The sequence below is a fragment of the Amphiprion ocellaris genome, chromosome 24 (genome assembly GCF_022539595.1).
Source record: "Amphiprion ocellaris isolate individual 3 ecotype Okinawa chromosome 24, ASM2253959v1, whole genome shotgun sequence".
Lineage (NCBI taxonomy): Eukaryota > Metazoa > Chordata > Actinopteri > Pomacentridae > Amphiprion > Amphiprion ocellaris.
The window spans coordinates 18,402,720-18,426,179 of NC_072789.1; the positions used below are offsets into that span (position 1 = coordinate 18,402,720).

At 44.1% G+C, this 23,460-nt stretch overlaps 3 protein-coding genes across 4 annotated transcripts; 1 reads left to right on the plus strand and 2 right to left on the minus strand.

Annotated features, from left to right (window-relative positions):
• The first annotated feature begins 1,387 nt into the window (after nucleotides 1-1,387).
• LOC111574198 (chromosome alignment-maintaining phosphoprotein 1-like) lies at nucleotides 1,388-5,352 on the plus strand. Of its 2 annotated transcripts, none has more exons than XM_023278648.3 (3): nucleotides 1,388-1,548; nucleotides 3,816-4,498; nucleotides 4,738-5,352. In XM_023278648.3, the coding sequence occupies exons 2-3, from the start codon at nucleotides 3,817-3,819 to the stop codon at nucleotides 5,097-5,099; spliced, it is 1,044 nt and encodes a 347-aa protein (XP_023134416.1). In that variant the 5' UTR covers nucleotides 1,388-1,548; nucleotide 3,816; the 3' UTR covers nucleotides 5,100-5,352. The 2 variants fall into 2 exon arrangements, with proteins under 2 accessions (XP_023134416.1, XP_054864303.1); XM_055008328.1 differs by lacking the exon at nucleotides 1,388-1,548 and adding an exon at nucleotides 2,320-2,456.
• Nucleotides 5,353-5,650: 298 nt separating this feature from the next.
• fbxo3 (F-box protein 3) lies at nucleotides 5,651-14,565 on the minus strand. Its single transcript, XM_023278635.3, has 12 exons — nucleotides 14,432-14,565; nucleotides 13,352-13,441; nucleotides 13,108-13,271; nucleotides 11,829-11,943; nucleotides 11,553-11,757; nucleotides 9,987-10,032; nucleotides 9,819-9,903; nucleotides 9,159-9,281; nucleotides 8,973-9,088; nucleotides 8,744-8,851; nucleotides 8,565-8,647; nucleotides 5,651-8,224 (listed from the first exon to the last, which is right to left on the minus strand). The coding sequence occupies exons 1-12, from the start codon at nucleotides 14,530-14,532 to the stop codon at nucleotides 8,075-8,077; spliced, it is 1,386 nt and encodes a 461-aa protein (XP_023134403.2). The 5' UTR covers nucleotides 14,533-14,565; the 3' UTR covers nucleotides 5,651-8,074.
• A 1,786-nt stretch (nucleotides 14,566-16,351) lies between these two features.
• Nucleotides 16,352-23,378, minus strand: LOC111574205 (cyclin-dependent kinase 5 activator 2-like). The gene is made up of 3 exons (XM_023278661.3): nucleotides 19,554-23,378; nucleotides 18,792-18,929; nucleotides 16,352-17,063 (listed from the first exon to the last, which is right to left on the minus strand). Exons 1-3 carry the CDS (start codon nucleotides 20,067-20,069, stop codon nucleotides 16,692-16,694), a joined length of 1,026 nt encoding a protein of 341 aa, XP_023134429.2. The 5' UTR covers nucleotides 20,070-23,378; the 3' UTR covers nucleotides 16,352-16,691.
• Nucleotides 23,379-23,460: the final 82 nt, after the last annotated feature.

Here is a 23,460-nt window from a genome sequence, read left to right on the forward strand (position 1 = left end):
GTGTGTTTTGTGGTCATTTTGTGTATTTTTATGGTCATTTTTGTATATTTGTGGTTGTTGTGTGTTTTTGTGGTCGATTTGTGTTTTTGTCGTTATTTTGTGTGTTTCTGTGGTCATTGTGTGTTTTTGTGATTTTTTTGTGTTTTTGTGGTCATTTTTGTGTTTTTGTGGTCGTTTTGTGTATTTTTGTGGTTGTTTTATGTGTTTTTGTGGTCAATTGGTGTGTTTTTGTGATTGTTTTGTGTCTTTTTGTGGTTGTTTTGTGTGTTTTGTGTGTTTCAGTGGTCCTTGTGTGTTTTTGTGATTCTTTTGTGTGTTTTGTGGTCGTTTTGTGTGTTTCAGTGGTCCTTGTGTGTTTTTGTGGTTGTTTTATGTGTTTTTGTGGTTGATTTGTGTGTTTTTGTGATTATTTTGTGTGTTTTTGTGATCGTTTTGTATGTTTCTGCAGTTGTTTTGTGTGTATATTTGGTCATTTTGTGTTTTTGAGGTCGTGTTGTGTGTTTATGTGGTTGTTTTGTGTCTCTGTGATTATTTTTGTGTGTTTTTGAGATCGTGCTGTGTGTTTTTAATGTTGTTTTTTGTGTTTTGGGGGTCGTTGTGTGTATTTTTATTGTTGCTTTGTGTCTCTTTGTGGTTATTTTTTGTGATTTTGAGGTCGTGTTTTGTGTTTTTGTTGTGCTTGTGTCTTTTTGTCGTTTTTTTGTGTCTCTTTATTGTGTTTCTCAGATAGTATTCGGGCTGAATGTTGGCTGATAGATATCTGGGTCATGAATCTGCTCCTTTCAAAATCGACAGAAGCTGTTTTATTGTTGAAAATTAAGGCAGACAGGAAGTGAATTAAATGAATATATTAAATATTTACAATCTTTTGGTTTTGCACCGGGCTGCACAGTGGGTAGTGGTTAGCACTTTCGCCCTGCAGCGAGAAGGTCCCTGGTTCGCGTCCCGGCTTTCCCGGGATCTTTCTGCATGGAGTTTGCATGTTCTCCCTGTGCATGCGTGGGTTTTCTCCGGGTACTCCGGCTTCCTCCCACAGTCCAAAAATATGCTGAGGTTAATTGATTATTCTAAATTGCCCGTAGGTGTGAATGTGAGAGTGCTTGTTTGTCTTTGTATGTAGCCCTGTGACAGACTGGTGACCTGTCTAGGGTGTCCCCTGCCTTCACCTGAGTCAGCTGGGATAGACTCCAGCACCCCCCGCGACCCTAGTGAGGATTAAGCGGTGTATAGATAATGGATGGATGGATGGTTTTGCACCGATAAAAAAAAAAAAAAAGAAACCGCTGAAAACTCACTGAACCAGAAGTCTCGCGATAAAAAAAAAAATCTCGGGTGAGAACTCGGTCGGAAGAACGACTGTTATTGGTCTGTGGCGGGCGGCTGCAGCGAGCTGATTGGCTGTGCAGGAGGTAAACACGGAAGTCAGCGTGTGTCTGTTGTTCGGTGGTTGGGTCCGAACATGGAGCTTTAAAACGGGTCACATTCCTCCACCGGAGCCGCTGTTTGGGTCTGCAGGTCCGGGAGCTCCGAGACGGATCAGCCCAGCCGGTAGGAGACCGAACCGGAGCATCAGACCTGCAGTTATTAGCCTGTTAGCCCGTTAGCTGCGGTCCGTTCCTGCATCAGAGCGGGTTTATAACGACCGAAACCGGTATTTTACACTTGATATAAAAAATCAGAGGACAATCAGTAGTTAATTTGTTCTTATTTATTATTTTTAACCCGTTGTGTTGTCTTCAGATCCTATGCACTTCCCTTGTCTTCAGGGTCAAAAATGAGCCGCCTCCACCGAGCCTCTAAAATAGAGCAGCTTCGTTGAATTTTCAACCAAAAATCTATTTTACATGAAGAAACAACCTGTCATGCATCACACACTTTGTGAATGTCTGACGTTTTTTGCTCTTCAGAAGGCAGAAAGGCTGCATTATTGCATCACACGTGCTAAAACTGTTTTCTTTGCTCAAGTAGAGGTTTATTATCACTGTTATTGTTGTTAAAGGTACTGCATAGGTGTAAACATTATTTATTTAGCAAGAGATAGTACTTCTGTATCCCAAGAAAATACCAGAAATGTGCAGAAAGTAGCTTTAAATGCATTTTTGAAGAGAAACAACAGTGTATACTGTACAATGGAATGGAAAACTACAAAACTCCACTGCAAAATGCAGTCTTCTGACATCTTTTGAATCATTGTTCCCATTCACAAGGTACATAACATTAATACAAATAAAATGAAATAATAGATGTAAAACAAAAATATGAAGAACATATTAAGCTCTAATTAGCATGTCAGACAGTATACAGGTGTGAGGCATGGACTTTATAAATGTATTTCTCTTCTATGCAGCACACAGGATCTGTTTTACAGTCCTTGTTACTCCTGGATGTGTGAAAAAAATCTGACCTGCTATGACCTGCTGTGTGCTGAAAACTACACTCATGGCTTCAGCAAAGAGGTGATTGTGGTGAAATCATCTTCAGCACCTTTATAGCCTCTGAACACATTCCCTGTTAGGAAACGATGCTTTCAGGAAATGTTTCATTTGTTTGAATTGTTAAACCTTGAGATTTGTTGTTGCTGGGTAATGTGACACCTGTACAAGAAAGTTTTACTTTTTCTGAGATCAATCAGTAGCACGCAATCTAAATTTTTCATTCTGTGTGTGTGTGTGTGTGTGTGTGTGTGTGTGTGTGTGTGTGTGTGTGTGTGTAATAAAGCGGCGGTGGGGCAGTGTCGGGGCAATTAGCGCCCAAATTCACATCAGAGACGACGTTAGCAAACAGACGACGAGCGCTAATTAGTACAGAAACCATCAACACAGTGTGTGTGTGTGTGTGTGTGTGTGTGTGTGTGTGTGTGTGTGTGTGTGTGTGTCGTTGTGGTTTTAGACCTGTGTGTGATGTGAGTGTGTGCTTTAGTTCACTGTGACTGTGATTTTTAACTGCCGGGTCAAAAATGACCCGAAGACCATCTAGGTCTTGTTGATGTGCAGCTTTGATGAAAATATAAACAAAAACAATGTTTCACTTTTTCTAATGTTGGGGTCATTTTAGGAAAACTGATCGAATTTCGAGTTGAAAAAAGGTCATTTAGGGGGTTTTCTATGCTATTAAACATGTTTTCAGGTCAAAAATGACCCAAAGACAACACAAGGGTTAAATCAATTTTTTTAATGACTCTAGTCTCTTAGTTGCCGTTTTGTGTGTCTTTGTGGTCGATTTGTAGGCGCGTGTCGACAACCAGACCAGCATGCAACATGCGGTGTTCTTCCAGCTGTGATCCGGTGTGTTTACCTGCAGCTCATTTGCATGAAGTAGACTGGACTTCTACTTTATGCAAATTCGATGCGGCGTGTGGAGATTCTACGCATCATGAAACTGTCCTCAAACATCTAAACCAGCCATTGGTGACATAAAACCAGGACAGATTCAGCTGCTGCACAGATTATTTCTCACCTCAAATGCTTTCATACTTTTCGCTGAAGTGTTTTCTAAATAAAAGGGAAAGTTTGCAGCCGAGCCGCTGTGTTTATCCGACTCGTGTCAGACCGTCAAGCTGAAAGCTCGGTCATGTGACCACGTAGTGACCTGCTGTTGCTCCAGATGTCATGTGACCACGTAGTGACCCGCTGTTGCTCAGCGCTGTCATGTGACCATGTTGTGGTCCACTAGTGACCGCCCGCCATCCATGTGATTTTCAGATGCGTGTTGCCGTGCGGGAAAATTACATCTAGTGGACACATGGCTTGTGTCTCTTTTTTGTTAGCTTTGTGACTTTGATGTCTTATGATGTGATTATCTGTGTTGTTCTTCAGGATGTCGGTCATCGTACACACTCGTGGTGAGGCCGGCGGTGGCGTCGCTGCCCACCTCCAGTGCCCCCACTGTGGACACTTCTCCAGGAGCCATGCCCACCAGCTGACCCACATGGCGGCAACCCACCCCGCCTGCCTGGACGGCGTGGTGGTCGGTCGCCTCGGCAACATCCTGATGTACCAGAGCAGCGCCCGGCTGTTCCACTGCTGCGACTGCTTCTACACCAGCCGCGACTTCACCAAGATCTACAAGCACCTCGTCACCAAGCACTGTGTGGCCGGGGACGGAGGGGATGGGGGGAAGGACGCCGCTGAGAGGAAGAGCAGCGTGGAGGTGGAAGAGGAGGAGGATGAAGAGGAGGCGAAGGACGAGGTGAAGAAGAGCGTGCTAATGTTCGACGGCGGTGGCTACCGCTGTCTGATCTGCGGTTGGAGGAACAAGCTGAAGGCGCTGGGCGTCAACCACGTGGTCCGCAAACACGACATCCCCAAAGCCTACGCCTCCCAGGCCGTCACACGGGACGCCGCCGCAGCCAATCAGATGCAGCCGCCGGAGGACGACGAGGTGGCCGGGCTGAGCGGCGAGATGCTGAGGGAGGAGATGGAGGCCATGGCCAAAGTTATAAGATTCACCTCCAACCGCTTCGTCTGCCTGATCTGTGGCTGGAAGACCAAACTCAGAGGTACCGACTAGTCTGTGTCTCTTTGTGGTTGTTTTGTGTCTCTTTGTGGTCGTTTTGTGTCTCTTTGTGGTCATTTTGTGTCTTTTTGTTGGTTTTATGTTTGTCTCAATTATTTCTACTAAATTTCTTTCTATTATTATTTCATCTATTTAATAATTCTGTCATTTAGTTTCTTTTATCTCTTCTTGTTATTTGTGATATTTTGTTGTTCCTTACCGCACTGTTTGTTTGTGTCACAGGTTTCGCCATCAGTCACGTGGTGCGTTACCATGACGTCGAGCGTCCCTACGGTTGCAAGGACTGCAGTCGCAGCTTCTTCTTGCCCAGCCGGCTGCAGCAGCACGTCAGGGCGTCCCACCGGCCCGGACGCTACGCCTGTCCCTTCTGCTGCTTCAGGTCCCACTTCCTGGGAGGATTCATGAGGCACTGCAGCCGCTGCAACGCCCGCGAGGAGGGGGAGGACGGAGGAGGAGGAGGAGGAGCAGGAGCAGGGGAGGAGGAGGAGCACGACCGGGACGAAGACACCAAGCAGACCAGAGGAGCCAGGAAACGAAAGAGGACAGAGAGGCTGGTGGAGGAGGACGACGAGGATGACGACTGACGGGGGATGTCCAGGAAGTAGACCACACCCAGGGAGTAGATTACATCTAGGAAGTAGACTAGACTCAGGAAATAGACTACATCCAGGACGTAGACTAAATCTAGGGAGTAGACCACACCCAGGGAGTAGATTACATCTAGGAAGTAGACCACACCCAACTAAACTGAACTCTGTGTTTTTATTGTCAGTGATGAGACCAAAAGATTCAATTACAAATAAACGTCTTTTTTAAATAATAAAATGTTCTGGTGGAGTTTGTGTGTCTTCGTGCATCTTTCAGTCGTTCTGTGGTGTCCTGGGCTCATTTTGTGTGTCTGTAGTCACTGATGTTGTACAGCAGGTTGAACTAGTCGGTTTTATTTTGTGATCGGAGGTGAAATGTCTCATGCCTCTAAACGTCGAGTGTTTGATGCTGAAACTCACCTTCATGCAGTCGACTGAAACCTCAGAGCTCCAGCAGGTGAAGAATCCATCGGTTCTGCTGGAACCTGAGAGATGTTAAACAAACCAACTAGACCCACAACCTTCAACACAACAGGAAATGGAGCGTCTGCATGAATATCTGTCTTTTATTTAGTCCAAACATACAAAAGCCCGCGTCATGATGCTAAGTTCAGGAAAACACTGAAACGCTGGAAGCTAAATAAACCCAGAGTCCTTCCAGAAGTCCACACTCTGGTGCAACACAAAGACCACAAAGCAACACGTTAGCCATTAGCGTTAGCCGCTGCACTTTAATGAGCCCACACCACCACCATTTAGCATCTCCATCGTGTCTTTAAGACGTTTTCGGATCCTCTGGAAGCTACAACGTCATTCTGGTAGTGAACTTGAGGTTTGTAGTGGACTTGTTTTTGGACCAGCAGGTTTCTTCAGATGTTAATGAGGACCAGAACTGTTGTTCTCTGCCTTTTTGTGGCCACTTTCCATCTTTACAACAGTTTTAGTCACTTTGTTGTCCACAGAAACCACAAATCCATAGAAATAGTTCGACTGTAGCTTGAAACCTGCTGGTCAAATTAAAACTCTTTGCAAAAGACTCTTTTCCAACAGCTGCAGCACCACGTTTTTCCACCGGGGGCACTAACAACTGATACCATGATGGTAAACGTGTCAAATAATTTAGATCATTAACCTTTCAAGCAGAAATCCCTCATGGATTTCAGCATCTGAGAAGATCTTCAGGCTGTTCTTGGACACAACGAGGATGTTTCTTTAATCAAATATCTGAATGATTAGCGGACGTACAGCCCTGTGGAACATCAGTTTAGCGTCAAATGATCCTAAACTGTATCAGCAGACAATCAAAAACAAACCCTATATTTATAACTCAGGCCCCAAAGTAGAAACCCAAAGCAACCAAAGACTAGAACTGGTCCAACATCAATGACATCAGTCCTCAAACAGCTCAAAATCTACCCAAGATTACTTAAAGGTTGTCTGAAACGACTCAAAACTCATCAAAAGTGACTCAAAACCTGAACTAAAGTAAAAATGCTCCACAATGCTAAAAAAAAATGGCTCAAACTTTGTCCAAAATAACATGATTGAACACAGGAAGTAAAAAATCTGACTGAGACTCGACAAAGATCAAGAAAGATCAGTAGGAGTCGTCATAGTATCACTGGTTCCATGAAACTACAGTGAACGCATCGTCCTGACAATGAAGAACAGCAGAGGGAGCGTGACGATAAACTGTTACTTTTAGTTCACTTAACGGCCATTTTGTATCACTTTACGGCCATTTTGTGTCACTTTATGGCCATTTTGTGACTTTATAATCATTTTGCGCCACTTTTTCGTCATTTTGAGTCACTTTATGGTCATTTTGCGTATTTTTTGCCATTCTGTGTCCCTTTACGGCCATTTTGTCACTTTATAATCATTTTGTATCACTTTATGGTCATTTTGCGTCACTTTTTTGTCATTTTGTGTCACTTAACGGCCCCTTTGTCTTACTTTATGGTCATTTTACGTCACTTTTTTGACATTTTGTGACACTTTACAATCATTTTACGTCACTTTATGGTCATTTTGTGTCACTTAACGGCCATTTTGCGTCACTTTACGGTCATTTTGCGTCACCTTTTTGTCATTTTGTGTCACTTTACGGTCATTTTGTGTCACTTTATGGCCATTTCATGTCAATTTACAGCCATTTCATGTCACTTCACGGTCATTTTACGTCACTTTATAGTCATTTTGAGTCACCTTACGGCCATTTTGTGTCACTTTACGGTCATTTTGCGACACTTTATAATCATGTTACGTCACTTTTGTCATTTTGTGTCACTTAATGGCCATTTTGTGTCACTTTACGGTCATTTTACGTCACTTTATGGTCATTTTGTGTCACTGAACGGCCATTTTGTGTCACTTCACGGGCATTTTACGTCACTTTTTTGTCATTTTGTGTCACTTTACGGTCACTTTGCATCACTTTACAGCCATTTTATGTCACTTTATAATCATTTTGCACCATTTTTTTGTCATTTTGTGTCTCTTACTTTACTTACTTAGAATGCTACTCCACTTAGTAGTAATCTGATTACTGTGAGCTGATACAGTTGAGAATCATTTGACATTTACTGCACAGGCCTGTAGGCTGTGATCTGTTGATGGAAATGATCAGATTCTCCTCCCATCACTTTGTTTAGATGCTAATAAACGCCATGAAGAGCGAGTTCGTCCTGAAAACAAAGCGAGGTGGTCTGAAGAACCTCATCTGAAACACCATCTAACCTCCTGCTTCCTCTAAAGCCTCAGCAGTGGGCGGAGCTTCCTCTAAAGCCTCAGCAGTGGGCGGAGCTTCCTCTGTGTTCGATAAAACTCAAAACTGGAGCGCCACCATCCCACAAAAACACCAAACAGAAAAGTTTCCAATAAAACTGCACCCTGATAGTTTGTTTCCTCGGCAGCTGGAAGGTGATTGGGTCCCTGTCCGTCCCATGATGCCCTGCTGTGGGGGTCGGGGGTCAGATGTGTCGAGGGCACCAAGCTCCCTCCAGGGCGGCCATGTTGATTCCTCTCAGGTCTCCGAAGTCGTCACCGTCTCCGTCGCAGTACTCACCGTCGTCGTCGTGGTCGTCGAACCGAGCGCTGTAGCTGGAGGACGAAGCCTTCTGCTGCAGAGACACAACCGAAGGGTTGATTTTAGAGGATGAAAACATCGCAACACAAGACCTAAAAATACTGTCTGAAATAGTAGTGTGTCTCTTGTGGTTGTTTTCTTTGTGGTCGTTTTGTGTCTCTTTGGGGCTGCTTTGTGTCTCGTGGTTTTTTTGTGTCTTCTTGTGGTTCTTTTGTGTCCTGTGGTTCTTTTGTGACTCGTGGTAGTTTTGTGTCTCGTCGTGGTTCTTTCATGTGTCGTTGTGGTTCTTTCGTGTGTCGTTGTGGTTCTTTCGTGTCTCGCTGTGGTTCTTTTATGTCTCGTTGTGGTTCTTTTGTGTCTCTTTGTACTCTTACCGTTCGAGTCACCGGCTCTCTGAAGGGAGGACACACCATGTGGAAGCGAGGGATGGCTACCTGGAAAACCTCCTCCTTATTGGCTGCAGGAGAAAATGACATCAGGGCATCGACCAAACATGGAGGTGTGGTTTGAAAAGTGTTGTGTTTCTTTGTGCGTCTGTTTGTGTTGCTGTTACCCAGTCTGTGGAAGGTGTAGTGACCCTCCATGTACTCTGATGGGGTGGAGAAGGTGGTGCAGCTGGCGTATTCATGCACCTTTCCAGGTGTCATGACGGGAAACTCTCCTGCAGACACACAAACACACACGTCTGCAGTCCTTTGTGGTTGTTTTGCATCTAGTTATAGTCTGTCTGTGTCTCTTTATATTCATGTTGTGTGTCTTTCTAGTGTCTCTGTGTGACGTACCGACCACGCCGGGCCCCTGGACCTCCTCCACGTTGCCGTCAGAGGTGGTGATCTTCCAGTAGCGGCTGTCCAGCTGGCAGGCGACTTCAGGCGAGGCGCTGCTGGACATTTCTATTCTGTAAAAACACATTTCAGCGGTTAGAACGGAGCTATGAGGTGGAACCCTAAAGCCAGACGGACACGTACCTGATCCGGTAGGTGAAGAAGAAGTGTGGCGGGTGGACGGACGAAAGCTCAGGCAGGAAGGAGGTAGAAACGGAGACGGTGATGTCACCAGTGGTCGCCACGCAACCTTTGTCGTGTACGTACCTGGAGATAAAAGAACAGGTGGAACCGATGAAATTAACACAGGAAGAGTGATGAAGGATCTTTGTCGCTGGTTTGAAGTCATTTTGAGTCTCTTAGCGGTCATTTTGTGTCGGGCTGCAACAACAAATTTATTAAATCGATTAAAATCGATTGATGAAAGCGTGGGCAACGAATTTCATTATCAATTCGTTGTGTCACGCGATTCATGCAACACTCGCCATGTCGCAGAGCCGTCTACTCCACCTGCAGAGCTTTGTCAATGCTGGCTGACTGAAATAAAGTTTTGGGTTATTTTATATATATATATATATATATATAGTGGATGTTTTGTGTCTCTTTGTGGTCGTTTTGTGTGTCTTTGTGGTTGTTTTGTACATCTTTGTGGTCGTTTTGTGTCTCTTTGTGGTCCTTTTCTGTCTTCTATGAATCTCTTTTTAAACAGCAGCTGAACTGATCTTCTGTATATTTATAAATAACAACCCTAACAGACTAAAAACCAGTGTTGTGTGACAACGTGAGTGTGCAGGTGTGCGTTACCTGAAGATCTGGTCTCTGATGATTGGATATTCTCCAGTAACCACGTTGTGGACGTAAGTCGTGAACCACTCCAGGAAACAGGAGCCTGAACACAGACACACAACACTCCCGTCAGGTTTACCAGGTTTACCTCTGGAACTCTTCATGTATGGCAGAAATGGAACAGACCTGTGATGAACATGTCGATGGCCGACGGATCTTGAGCCGTCTGATCCTGAAAGACAGAAGACCTCGTCAGATGTTTCACTGAGATGTTCATCTTTAACAACAAACTCCCCGTCACAGAATAATTCACCATCAGAGCTACAAGAAGAAGCAGTTTTCACCCCGAAGGAGGCAATAAACGGCTTCAGTTGAGGATCAAACGTCATTGATTTAATGTTTCACTGCAGCATGAAGTTCTTCATCCCTATTTCAGTCATTCTCAATCAGAGCTTCAGTCATTTGGCGCATCTACACAACCAGTCTAGAAACCTACCAGGAACCATCTAGGAACTACACAGGAACCATCTAGGGACTACCCAGGAACCTACCAGGAACCATCTAGGAACTACCTAGGAATCTACCAGGAACCATCTAGGAACTACCCAGGAACCACCAGGAACCATCTAGGAACTGCCTAGGAACCTACCAGGATCTACCCATGAACCATCTAGGAACTACCCAGGAACCTACCAGGAACCATCTAGGAACTGCCTTGGAAACTACCAGGAACTACCCATGAACCATCTAGGTACTACCCAGGAACCTACCAGGAACCATCTAGGAACTACCTAGGAACCTACCAGGAACTACCCATGAACCATCTAGGAACTACCTAGGCACCTACCAGGAACCATCTAGGAACTACCTAGGAACCTACCAGGAACTACCCATGAACCTACCAGGAACCATCTAGGAACCTACCAGGAACTACCCATGAACCATCTAAAAACTACTTAGGCACCTACCAGGAACCATCTAGGAACTACCTAGGAACCTACCAGGAACCCAGGAACCTACCAGGAAGTAGTTCAGTCTCTAAAACCATCCAGCGCTATGACCAAACTGGCTCCCATGAGGACGCCCCAGGAAAGGAATACCAAGACCAAACTGTAGTAGACTTTTGCCATTTTTAAACTTTAGTAGTTTTCTGTCTAATTTTCATAACTTTCTGTATAGAATTAGTCGTTTTGTCTCATTTCAGTCCAATATTTGTCATTTTGTGTTTCATTTGTTATTTTCTGTCCAATTTTAGTAGTTTTGTCTCTCTTTTTAGTAGTTTTCTGTCTAATTTTTGTCATTTTGTCTCTCACTTTATTCGTTTTCTCGTTCAGTTTTGTTGTTTTGTCTATTTCTTTCGTTTTCCATCTAATTTTTCCATTTTCTGTCTTGTTTTAGTCATTTCCTGTCTTTATTAAGTCATTTTGTCTCATTTGTGTTGTTTTCTGTCTAATTTTAGTAGTTTTGTCTCTTTTTTTACTAGTTTTGTGTCTCATTTCTGTTGTTTTCTGTCTAATGTTTGTCATCTTGCATGTCTTTTTCTTATTTTTCCTTGACATTTACATGATTTCCTACTTCTCTGCTCCCTCCCGGTTGTGGTGTTGTTGTACTTTGTGTAGCAGTGAGATACGTAGGGTCTCTTCCCTCCCTCCTGGTTGTGTTGTCGTACTTTGTGTAGCAGTGAGATACGTACGGTCTCTCCCCTCCCTCCTGGTTGTGTTGTTGTACTTTGTGTAGCGGTGGGGTACGTACGGGGCAGGGGTAGAAGCTCTCGAACATGCGGCGCCCCTCGGCCGGCTCCAGGGCCATGTACTGGCTCAGGCCAGTGTGGAAGCAGAAGGTCAGCGGCAGGCAGCGCCTCATGCCCTTCCTCTGCTGGAAGCCTCCGGCTGCCGTCTCCACGTCCAGCAGCACCTCGGACCGGTAGTGGTTGGACAGAGACATGCTGCCCATCAGCCTGAAGACACAACAGGAGGTGGTGAAGCCGGGAAGGACTGGAGGAGGCCCGATCCGTCCGCCGGTACTCACCCCGGGATCACCAGCTTCTGGCCGTTATGGATCCGGTATGAGCAGCGGTAGTCGTCTGGAAGTCTGCAGCCGATCTGGGCCTCGATGTCGTTCAGCTCCACCTCCGAAGCTCCGTCTGAGCCCACAATGAGGAAAAATGTACCAACAATGAGGAAAAAAATTTACCCACAATGAGGAAACATGTACCCACAATGCGGAAAAATGTACCCACAATGAGGAAAAACATAGCCACAATGAGGAAAAACATAGCCACAATGAAGAAAAACGTACCCACAACGAGGAAAAAGGTACCAACAATGAGGAAAAATGTACCAACAATGAGGAAAAAGGTACCCACAATGAGGAAAAAGGTACCCACAATGAGGAAAAAGGTACCCACAATGAGGAAAAAGGTACCCACAATGAGGAACAATCTACTCACAATGAGGAAAAAGGTACCCACAATGAGGAAAAAGGTACCAACAATGAGGAAAAATGTACCAACAATGAGGAAAAAAATTTACCCACAATGAGGAAAAATGTATCCACAATGAGGAAAAATGTACCCACAGTGATGACAAACGTACCCACAATGAAGAAAAAGGTACCCACAATGAAGAAAAAGGTACCCACAATGAGGAAAATGTACCCACAATGAGGAAAAATGTACCAACAATGAGGAAAGAGGTACCCACAATGAGAAAAAGGTACCCACAATGAGGAAAAACGTAGCCACAATGAAGAAAAAGGTACCCACAATGAAGAAAAAGGTACCCAATGAGGAAAAATGTACCAACAATGAGGAAAAACGTACCCACAATGAGGAAAAACGTGCTACGAGTGATTAAAAATGAGCCAATAGTGATTAAAATGAGCTAACAGTTAGTTAAAATGACCTAACAGTGATTAATAATGAACTAAGTGATTAATAATGAGCTAATAGTGAGCTAAAACGAGCTAACAGTGATGAAAACGGGCAAACAGTGAGTTAAAACTAGCTAATAGTGAGTTAAAATGAGCAAACAGTGATTAATAATGAGCTAACAGTGAGTTAAAATGAGTTAACAGTGAATTAAAACTAGCTAACAGTGAGTTAAAATGAGCTAACAGTGACCTAAAATAAGCTAACAGTGATTAATAATGAGCTAACAGTAATTAATAATGAGCTAATAATGAGCTAAAATGAGCTAACAGTGAGTTAAAATGAGCTAACAGTGATTAAAATGAGCTAACAGTGAGCTAAAATGAGCTAACAGTGAATTAAAATGAGCTAACAGTGATTAAAACCAGCTGTCGTCACCTTTCAGAGACGCGATCATGCGAGGACATCTCTGCTGCAGGAAGTCCTTCAGCTGCTGCCAGGCTCTCTTCAGTACCGGGTAGTACTGGATGTACCGGCCCAGGTCCCCGTAATACTGCCTGAACAGACAGTACCAGGACACACCGCTCTGCAGCCGGTCGGCACTGCACACACACGCACGCACAGACAGACAGTTAACCTGCAGCATTGTGTGTTTCCAGGTGGGTAAATGAGCTCCACTCACTCTGACAGCAGCCAGTGTTTGCAGCACAGAGACTTCCACAGCGGGTTGTGTTTGGACAGATCGTTCAATCTGCGGCTCACGTAGCTGCACCTGGAGGGGGCGGGGTCATGTGGTGGGTGCGGGGCCAGACACCGATGAAATCAAAACATTGAAATGACGACGTCACTTTGACCTACTGAAGAGGATTTTTGTACAGTTTTGTGTCTCTTTGTGGTCGTTTTGTGTGTCTTTGTTGCTAACATTCAACATGAATTTCAAATTACCCGAAACAATAATAGAAGTCGTCCAAAATAATTGAAATTGTTCCAAAACGACAACTATGAAGAAATTCTCCCAAATGACTCAGTTTGATGGTGGAACATCTACAGATGATGGTGGGACATCTACAGCAGATAAAATGGATTTTTATCTAGTAAAATATGTTGATTCCAGAATTGTTGAAAAATAAATAATCAAAGAAATTCAAGTTTAGGTTTCACAAAAAGAAATGATAAAAACCCGCAAAACAACCAGAAAACCAGAGACACAAAAAATCCAATGGTCCACCTACATGTAAAACCAGTATATAGACTTTAAACTATGTGAAGTAAAACATGCAGGACTGGTAGTACATGATGCAGTATTTCTACATGACATGCAGTAAACCCATCAAAGCTCTAAATAATGACAGTACAAGTACCTCAGTACTACTTTGATCAGTAGTTACAGAACACTCTGGGTTTAAAGGAACTAACCAGCTGAGCTGCAGCCAAACAAACAAGCTGATAGCATCTGTTAGCATGCGGCTAACTGTAAACAAGATCTCTATCTGGGTTTAAAGTCGCGATGTTAGCTCGGTGCTCCCTGACAGCCAGAGACAGAGTCTCCATCTATCCAACACTCTCTGTAAACAGCTGTCAGCAGCTCCTTTCTCTGTCTTTATTAGAAATGACAACAAACACAGCAGCTAACTGAGCTAACTAGCTGCTGGAGTTTGGGGCTGTTAGCCGACCGTTAGCTGCGCAGCTTAGTCCCGTTCCTCTCCGTCTCTGCTCTCCAGGTAACAGCCGGTGTTGGCACCGTTAGTCCCGGGGTACGTACCGGACCAGGTCCCTGAAGCCCAGGTAGGACAGGACGTGCAGCAGTGGGTCTGAGGGCAGCTCGTCCATCCGTAACTCCGGGGAAGATGCCATTGTTAGCATTAGCAACGCTTCTTCTTCTTCTCTTCTGAGCTTCAAGCAGCTGGAAGCTGCATACCGCCCGCTGCTGCGCAGGAGTGTACTGCGCATCATTCTTCTTCTCTGGACTAATAAACATCCTGACTGTTATTAACTGTGTTTAAATTACTGCTGGAAAACAACAACTGCGTACTATACTACACTATACTATACTGTACTGTACTGTACTGTACTGTACTATACTACACTATACTATTTATAGATATTCTTTTCCTATTCTTTTCAGGTTCTGGTTCTGGTTCAGGTTCAGGTTCAAGTTCTGGTTCAGGTTCAGGTTCTGGTTCTGGTTGTGGTTCTGGTTTTGGTTCAGGTTCTGGTTCAGGTGTAGAATTGTCTGACTACCCCTCATCATCATTCTGCTGCTTGTTTCTGTTTCTGTCCTGATCCAGATGTTCGCTGGGTTCTCCTCAGTCAGAACTCTGGTTCTGGTGCCTCCAGTGGAGGAACAGCGCCACCTGTCTGCTGGAGCTGTCAGGAGGTTCTCAGTGTGTGAGCTGACTGAGATCAGAAAGAATATTAACGTTCTAAAGAGGATTTATTGCCAAACAGGTGATTTCTGCTGTTTTCTGGAAGCTCTGAACATTTTACAGGAGATAGCTGAGATATAAAGCCATCCTCTGGAGTCAGGCCTGAAAACATCTGGAACATCTGGAGCATCGCCAGGTTTCTGTTCATACTTTGAGTTTTTACATCTGTCATCGCTCTCTCTCTGCAGCAAATCTGGACCAATCAGCAGCGAGCAGCACCGCACCATGTGACCGGTCTGAGCTGTTCCCATGCAGCGGAGCAGCGATGCAGCAGAGAGTCAGCAGGATTACAGCTGCAACATCTGGACAGGAGCTGCTCCCATCACAGGGAGATCATCATGTTCTCATGTTTAAAGAACTTTATTATCACTGCAGCTCCGTTATTTCCCTTCATCATTAACAGGAAGCTTCAGTTTTACTCCTGGAGGACAGATTTCACCAGCAGACCAACCACAAACCAGCAGAAAACGTCATCAAAATTATTTAGTATTTTACAGATTATTGAACATTTACTTTTATTTATTTAAAAAATGTATTTTACAGATTATTTGACCTTAGTCCACCACCTAGATGCTTAATAAAACACTGAAAATGAGCAATATTTAGTGGAAAATGTCTCTTTTTGTTTTGTTTTTACTGTTAGTCAGTTCTGGTCCATAAGAGCTGTCAGGATATTATTATTTATCACATTTTATGGATTTATTTAACTTTTACTGTTGCTTTTTTACCATTTGTGCAAAATTAAAAATACTTAAAGTATTTCTTTTAAATATAAAGTCAAGATAAAAATACAGAAAATTGTCTGTTTTTTATTGTTGATTTTATTGTTTTATTTTAGAAAATGTTTTGTTTGTTTTGCTATTCATATATTCTGTTTAAGAGTGAAAACATTCTTTTTTTTTCTAGAATCACCATTTTAAAAAATTCTATTATTTTTTTTACTGTTGTTAGACCATTAATACATCTTTAAAATGATTTGTACTTTATTGTTTTTTTTTACTGTAGTTACACCGTTTAAAATGTGAATGTTTGCTACAATAAAATCATCATTAAAATGCAGAATATTGTATTTTATTCTCCAGATTCATGGATCAGGATGTGATCTTCCAGCTGGAATCATGACTATTTATTAATCCATAACATACAGAACTACAGTGAGAACTACATTCTGAACTACAGTCATCATGCGTCTCCGAGGACAACAGAACAGGAAATAGAGGACAGACTCTTGTTCCGACTGACTCTACATCATGACAAACTGTTCAGACTTTTATTCTGAAAGGAACCATTTACATTCAGGAAGGAAGTCCAACATGTCGTGTGAATTAAAGTTCAGGAACGAAGCGACTTCCTGCCGCGGAACTAAAAATAAGGCTGGCGGTTGGTTGCGTGTGCAGTTGCCATGGTAACACGTCCACGATGGTGCGTTGGCTTTGATTGACAGCATGCAGTTAGGGGGAGCGGGCGTCCACGTCTCGGGGGGTCGCTGCTCGTCGGTTGCCATGGTAACGGCGGCGACCAGCCACCGGTTTACATTCAGCGGGCCGCCGGGCGAGTCTCATTGACGAACACTAGCGTCTCCTGTCTCTCTCTCTCTCAGCGGTCCAGGTCGTCTCTGCCTCCTTCCTCCTTGGCGTCTTTGTCCCTGTCCTCCTCCCTCGTCCCCTGTCTCTTCAGGTCCTGGAACACCTCGGTGAAGAAGTGCGGGTCGGCGTTGAGGCGCAGCATGTCACCGCTCAGACGCTCGATGGCCTCCAGCGCTCGCTCCCAGAACGCATCACGGCTCGACTCCACCAGGAAGGGTTTCAGAGGGTATGAAATCTCATTGCCCAGGTACGAGTAGGACAGGTAGAGACATGTCAGGAAGGTGGCATGGAGCTCCTGCTCTGAAGACGTGTCCTCGTCCACCACGTCCCTGCACAGCAGGTACACGAAGACCAGACTGGCAGGACTGATGAAGCACTGATCCTGGAGGGGACAGGAAAGGATGGGTAGGACTACAGGACAGGACAGGTAGGACTACAGGACAGGACAGGTAGGACTATAGGACAGGACAGGTAGGTCTACAGGACAGGACAGGTAGGACTACAGAGACAGGACAGGTAGGACTATAGGGACAGGACAGCACAGGTAGGACTACAGGACAGGTAGGACTACAGAGACAAGACAAGTAGGACGACAGAGACAGGACAGGTAGGACTACAGGACAGGTAGGACTACAAGACAGGTAGGACTACAGGACGGGACAGGTAGGACTACAGAGACAGGACAGGTAGGACTACAGGACAGGACAGGACAGGTAGGACTACATAGACAGGACAAGTAGGTCTACAAGGCAGGACAGGTAGGACTACAGAGACAGGACAGGTAGGACTACAGGGATAGGACAGCACAGGTAGGACTACAGGACAAGACAGGTACGACTACATAGACAGGACAAGTAGGACTACAGGGACAGGACAGGTAGGACTACAGAGATAGGACAGGTAGGACTACAGAGACAGGACAGGTAGGACTACAGGGATAGGACAGCACAGGTAGGACTACAGGACAAGACAGGTACGACTACATAGACAGGACAAGTAGGACTACAGGGACAGGACAGGTAGGACTACAGGGACAGGACCTGACAGGTAGGACTACAGGACAGGACAGGTACAACTACAGAGACAGGGCAAGTAGGTCTACAGGACAGGACAGGTAGGACCACAGAGACAGGACAGGTAGGACTAGAAGGACAGATAGGACTAGAGGGACAGGTAGAACTACCGGACAGGTAGGACTACAGGGACAGGACAAGACATGTAGGACTGCAGGACAGGATAGGTACGAGTACAGAGACAGGACAGGTACGACTACAGGACAGGACAGGACAGGTAGGACTACAGAGACAGGACAGGTAAGACTACAGGACAGGTAGGACTGCAGGACAGAACAGGATAGGTAGGACTACATAGACAGGACAGGTAGAACTACATAGACAGGACAGGTAGACCTACAGGACAAGACTGGACAGGTAGGACTACAGGACAAGACAGGACAGGTAGGACTACATAGTCAGGGCAGGTAGATCTACAGGGACAGTACAGGTAGGACTACAGGACTGGACAGGTAGGACTACATAGACAGGACAGGTAGGATTACAGGGACAGAACAGGTAGGTCTACAGGGACAGAACAGTTGGGACTACAGGACAGGACAGGTAGGACTACAGGACAGTACTGGACAGGGAGGTCTACATAGACAGGACAGGTAGGACTACAGGACAGGACGGGTAGGACTACAGAGACAGGACAGGTAGGACTACATACACAAGATAGGACAGGACTACAGAGACAGGACAGGTAGAACTACATAGATAGGACAGGACAGGACTACAGGACAAGACAGGTAGGTCTACAGGACAGGACAGGTAAGACTACAGGGACAGGACAGGTAGGACTACAGGACAGTACAGGACAGGTAGGTCTACATTGACAGGACAGGTAGGACTACAGGACAGGACAGGTAGGACTACATAGACAGGACAGGTAGGACTACAGGACAGGGCAGGTAGAAGTACTTCTCCTCTGTGAGGATCAGTACTGATCTGATCAGAATAAATCAGGATTCTACACCATAAAATGGTAATGTGACCTTCAGCCATAAAACAAACAAACAAACAAGCAAACAACAATAACAACAACAGCACATTACCTGCCAGCCCTGAACCAGCAGTGCCCGGTCCACAGTCCGGAACCAAACCACGATCTGATTGGACGAAATCTCCTTCAGCTTGACACAACGACGAACCAGGAAGTCTGAGAGACACCGGAGGAGCTCACCTGTGGACGCCTGAGGACACAAGGAGACAAGAAGGGAGGAGACAAGAAGACAAGGAGAAAAGGAAACAGGGAGGAGACAAGCAGACAAGGAAGGAAGGAGGGAAGGAGGGAGGAGACAAGGAAGGAGGAGATGAGGAGACAAGGAAGGAAGGAGGGAGGAGACAAGGAGATAAGAAAGGAAGGAGGGAGGAGACAAGAAGACATGGAGACCAAGAGACAAGAAGTGAGGAGAGAAGGAGGGAGGAGACAAGGAGGGAAGGAGGCAATGAGGGAAGAGACAAGGAGGCAAGGAGGGAAGGAGGGAGGAGGCAAGGAGGCAAAGATGGAAGGAGGCAATGAGGGAAGAGAGAAGGCGACAAGAGAAGGAGGGAGGAGACAAGGAGGCAATAAGTGAGGAGACAAGGAGGCAGGAGACAAGGAGGCATGGAGGGAAAAGACAGGAAGGGAGTAGACAAGGAGGCAAGGAGGGAGGAGGACAGACAGTAAAGATGTCTCATGAACAGAATCAGTTAAATTCTTTCAGATGTTTTAAACTTTAAATCCTTCTAACTGGTTCTCTATGGTTCTAACTGGGTCTCTCTGGTTCTAACTGGTTCTCATCCTGACTCTCTGAACCGGACCATGCAGCACCGACCTGAACCACCACCCTCGGCGGGGACACGGGGAGCTCCGGCCGGCCCTGCCTCTGCCGGTGGCCTCGCTCCGGGACGGTGGGGACGGGCACCGGGATGGGTCCGTGCCTGTGTCCGGCCTTGGGCGCTCTATGCCCGGCGTCTGCGTCGGGCTGCTCCCGCCGCTGCTGCTCGGTCACCGGCTTCACCTTCTTGCCGCCCTTCCTCTTGGCTCGCGCGGCCACGAGGCGCTTCTTCCAGGTGAGCGCGTGCAGCAGCAGCGCGTGCCGCTTCTTCTTTTTCTTCTTCGTCTCCTTCTCCTCTTCATCCTCAGCATCCTCCTCCTCCTCCGGCGGCTCCTGCACCGAGAGCTTCTCCGGTCCACGAGTCGCGGCTTTCCGCGAGCCCGGAGACAGAGACAGCACCGTTCCCATGACGACAACCGGACCGAGGGGCGCGAGCCTCTGCAGCAGCAACGGAGGAGGAGGAGGAGGAGGAGGGGGGAGGAGGGGGGAGGCTGTCCACCTGTCTGTCTGCATCCTCACCTGTCTGTCTGCATCCTCACCTGTCTGTCTGCATCCTCACCTGTCTGTCTGCATCCTCACCTGTCTGTCGCTCTCTGATACACAAACATGACTCACAACCTGTCAGAAATCACTCAGATTAGACCCAAAACACTCAAAACCTGCTCATCATGACATGAAATGAGTCAAAGAAAGACTCAGATTAAGTCAACATGACTCAAATTTTGAGAAAAAATATTAAAAATGGTGCAAAATGACTCAAAATTATTCAAAAATAACTCAAATTAGTCCAACATGACTTAAAACTCACCCAAACTATCTCAAATCTGGATACAAATGACACAGAATCTGTCAGAAATGACTCAATATTTGCCCAAAATGTCTTGGATCCTGCTCATCATGAACCAAAATTAGTAAAATCAAGATTTAGATTAGGTTAATGTGACTCAAATGTTGCCCTAAACAACTCAAATCTTGATCAAAATGTCTTGAAACCTGCTCAGCATGACTCAAAATTAGTCCCAACTGACTCAAATTTTGTGAAAAATTATTAGAAATAGCATAAAATAGCTCAAATTTATTTTAAAAATAACTCAAATTAGCTCATCATGACTCCAAACTTGCCCAAACTGACTCAAAATTAGACCAGAATGACTCAAAATTTTAATATCATGACCCAAGATTACTAAATAAAGACTTAGATTAGGTCAACATGACTCAAATGTTGTCCTAAACTACTCAAATCTTGATCAAAATGTCTTGAAACTGCTCAGCATGTCTCAAAATGAGTAACAAATGATTGAAATTAGCCAAACATGACTCTAAATGTGTCCAAACTGACTCAAATTTGGATCCAAATAATTCAAATTTTGTGAAAAATTAATAAAAACAGCATAAAATGGCTCAAAATTATCCAAAAATAACACAAATTATCCCAACATGACTGAAATCTAGATCAAAATTACACAAAATCTGTCAGAAATGATTCAACATTAGATTAAAATGACTGGAAACCTGCTCATCATGACTCAGTATTAGTAAATAAAGACTCACATTAGGTCAAAATGACTGAAGTATTGATCAAAATGCCTTGAAACCTGCTTATCATGACTCAAAATTATTAAAAAATGACTTAAATTTTGTGAAAATTTACTAAAAATGCAACAAAATGGCTCAAAATTACTCAATATGACTCAAAACGTGTCTATTATGACCCCAATATAGTCAAATAAAGACTCAGATTAGGTCAACGTGACTCAAATGTTGTCCTAAACAACTCAAATCTTGATAAAAATGTCTTGAAACTGCTCAGTATGAATCAAAATGAGTCCCAAACGGCTCAATAGCACCAAATGACTCAACAATATTTCTAAATAACTCCAGTTTTGTCCAAAATTACTGAAAATTTGTCCAAAAACAAAAGATTCAAAGTCATCTTGTCAACCTTGTACTGACATTAGAGCCTCAACAGCTGGTGGAATGTAATAGAATCATGGGTCCATCCATAGAAGACCAGTGACAGGACCTTCATGGAGACACTAGACCAGCCTGGTCCACCTTCCATCACCGCTGCTTTCATTCTGGAGCTTTAAATGTCTCCTCAGTTTTCTTTAAGGTGGTCAGAGGATGGTCTGAGCTGCAGCGTCCACCAGAGGGAGCCTGATGACGATGAAGAAGATGAAGATAAAGCCTTTTAAATGCTTCAAACCATCACCGGTTCTTCCTGGACTTGATCTGGAACCAGGTGGAAGTGAGACAGAATTATCCAAAAGACATAAACCTGTCCTCAATGACCCAAGATTTGTCCAAAAAGACTCTAAAATGTCCAAAAAAAGACCCTAAATAACTCAGAATTGCTGTCTAAAATTACATAAACCTGACCATAACAGTCAAAAATGTCAAAAAAGACTCAACATTTATCCAAAATAAGATAAAATGTCCAAAATGACATAAATTTTACCAAAAGAGTCACATAAGGCCCAAGAAGATTCAAACTTTACCCACAACGACTTTAAGCTGGTCCATAATGAGATAAAGATTGTCTAAGATGACTTGAGACTGTCCTAAAGGAGTCAAAACTGACCAAAAGACTTAAAATTGCCCAAAAAGACTCAAGATTTGTCCAAAAAAGACTTAAAATTGTCAAAAAAACCCTAAATAACTCTGAATTGTTGTCCAAAATGACATAAACCTGACCACTAGAGTCAATAATGTCCAAGAAGTCTCAAACTTTACCCACAATGACTTTAAGCTGCTCCACAATGAGAGAGATTGTCCAAGATGATTTCAGACCGTCCTATAGGAGTCTAAACTGCCCAAAATGACTCAAAAAATTACCACAAAGACTCATGATCTGTCCAAAATGACTCAAAAGCATAGGATAAAAAATGTCCTCAATGATCCAAGATTTGTCTAAATTAAGATTTTAAAAAATATCCAATATGACTCAGTCCACAAAGATTTAAAATTGTCCAGAAAGACTCAAAGATGTCCTGAAAGAACCGAAATAGCTCAGAATTGTTGCCCAAAATGACTCAAGAGTTGTCCAAAATAAGACTTTAAAAAATGTCCAATAAGACTCAAACTTTCCCCACAATGACTTTAAGATTATCCACATGAACATAAAGGCTGTCCAAGATGACTTGAGACCGTCCTAAAGGAGTCTAAACTGTCCAAAATGACTCAAAAGCTGTCCAACATAGGATAAAAATGGTCCTCAATGATTCAAGAGTTGTCCAAATTGTGGACTCTAAATTGTCCCACAATTACTCAAAATTAACCTCAAAGACTTAAAATTGCCCCAAAAGACTAAAGATTTGTCCAAAAGAGCCCCAAAAATGTTCAAAAAGACCCTAATTGTTGTTCAATATGACATAAACCTGACCACAAGAGTCAAAATTTACTCACAATGATCTTGAGTTTGTCCACAATAAGATAAAGATTGTCCAAGATGACTTGAGACTGTCCTAAAGGAGTCTAAATTGTCCACAAAGAGTCAAAAATGTCCTAAAAGAATCGAAATAGCTCAGAATTGTTGCCCAACAAGACTCAAAAATGTCCAAGAAGACTCAAAATAACTCAGAATTCTTGTCCGGAATGACATAAACCTGACCACTAGAGTCAATAATGTCCCAGAAGACTCAAACTTTACCCACAATGACTTTAAATGTGTCCAAAAAGACTCAAGATTTGTCCAAAACAAGATGAAAATTTGTCCAGAAAGGCTGAAGTTGAACCTGAAATCATCTGAATGTGTCCAGAAGACTCGAACATGTAACCTATGTTGTAGTGTTATAGAGAGTGTGTATTTCAGGGTGTGTACTGTAGAGTGTGTGTGTATTCCATAGTGTGTGTGTGTGTGTGTGTGTGTGTGTGTGTGTGTGTGTGTGTGTGTGTGTGTGTGTGT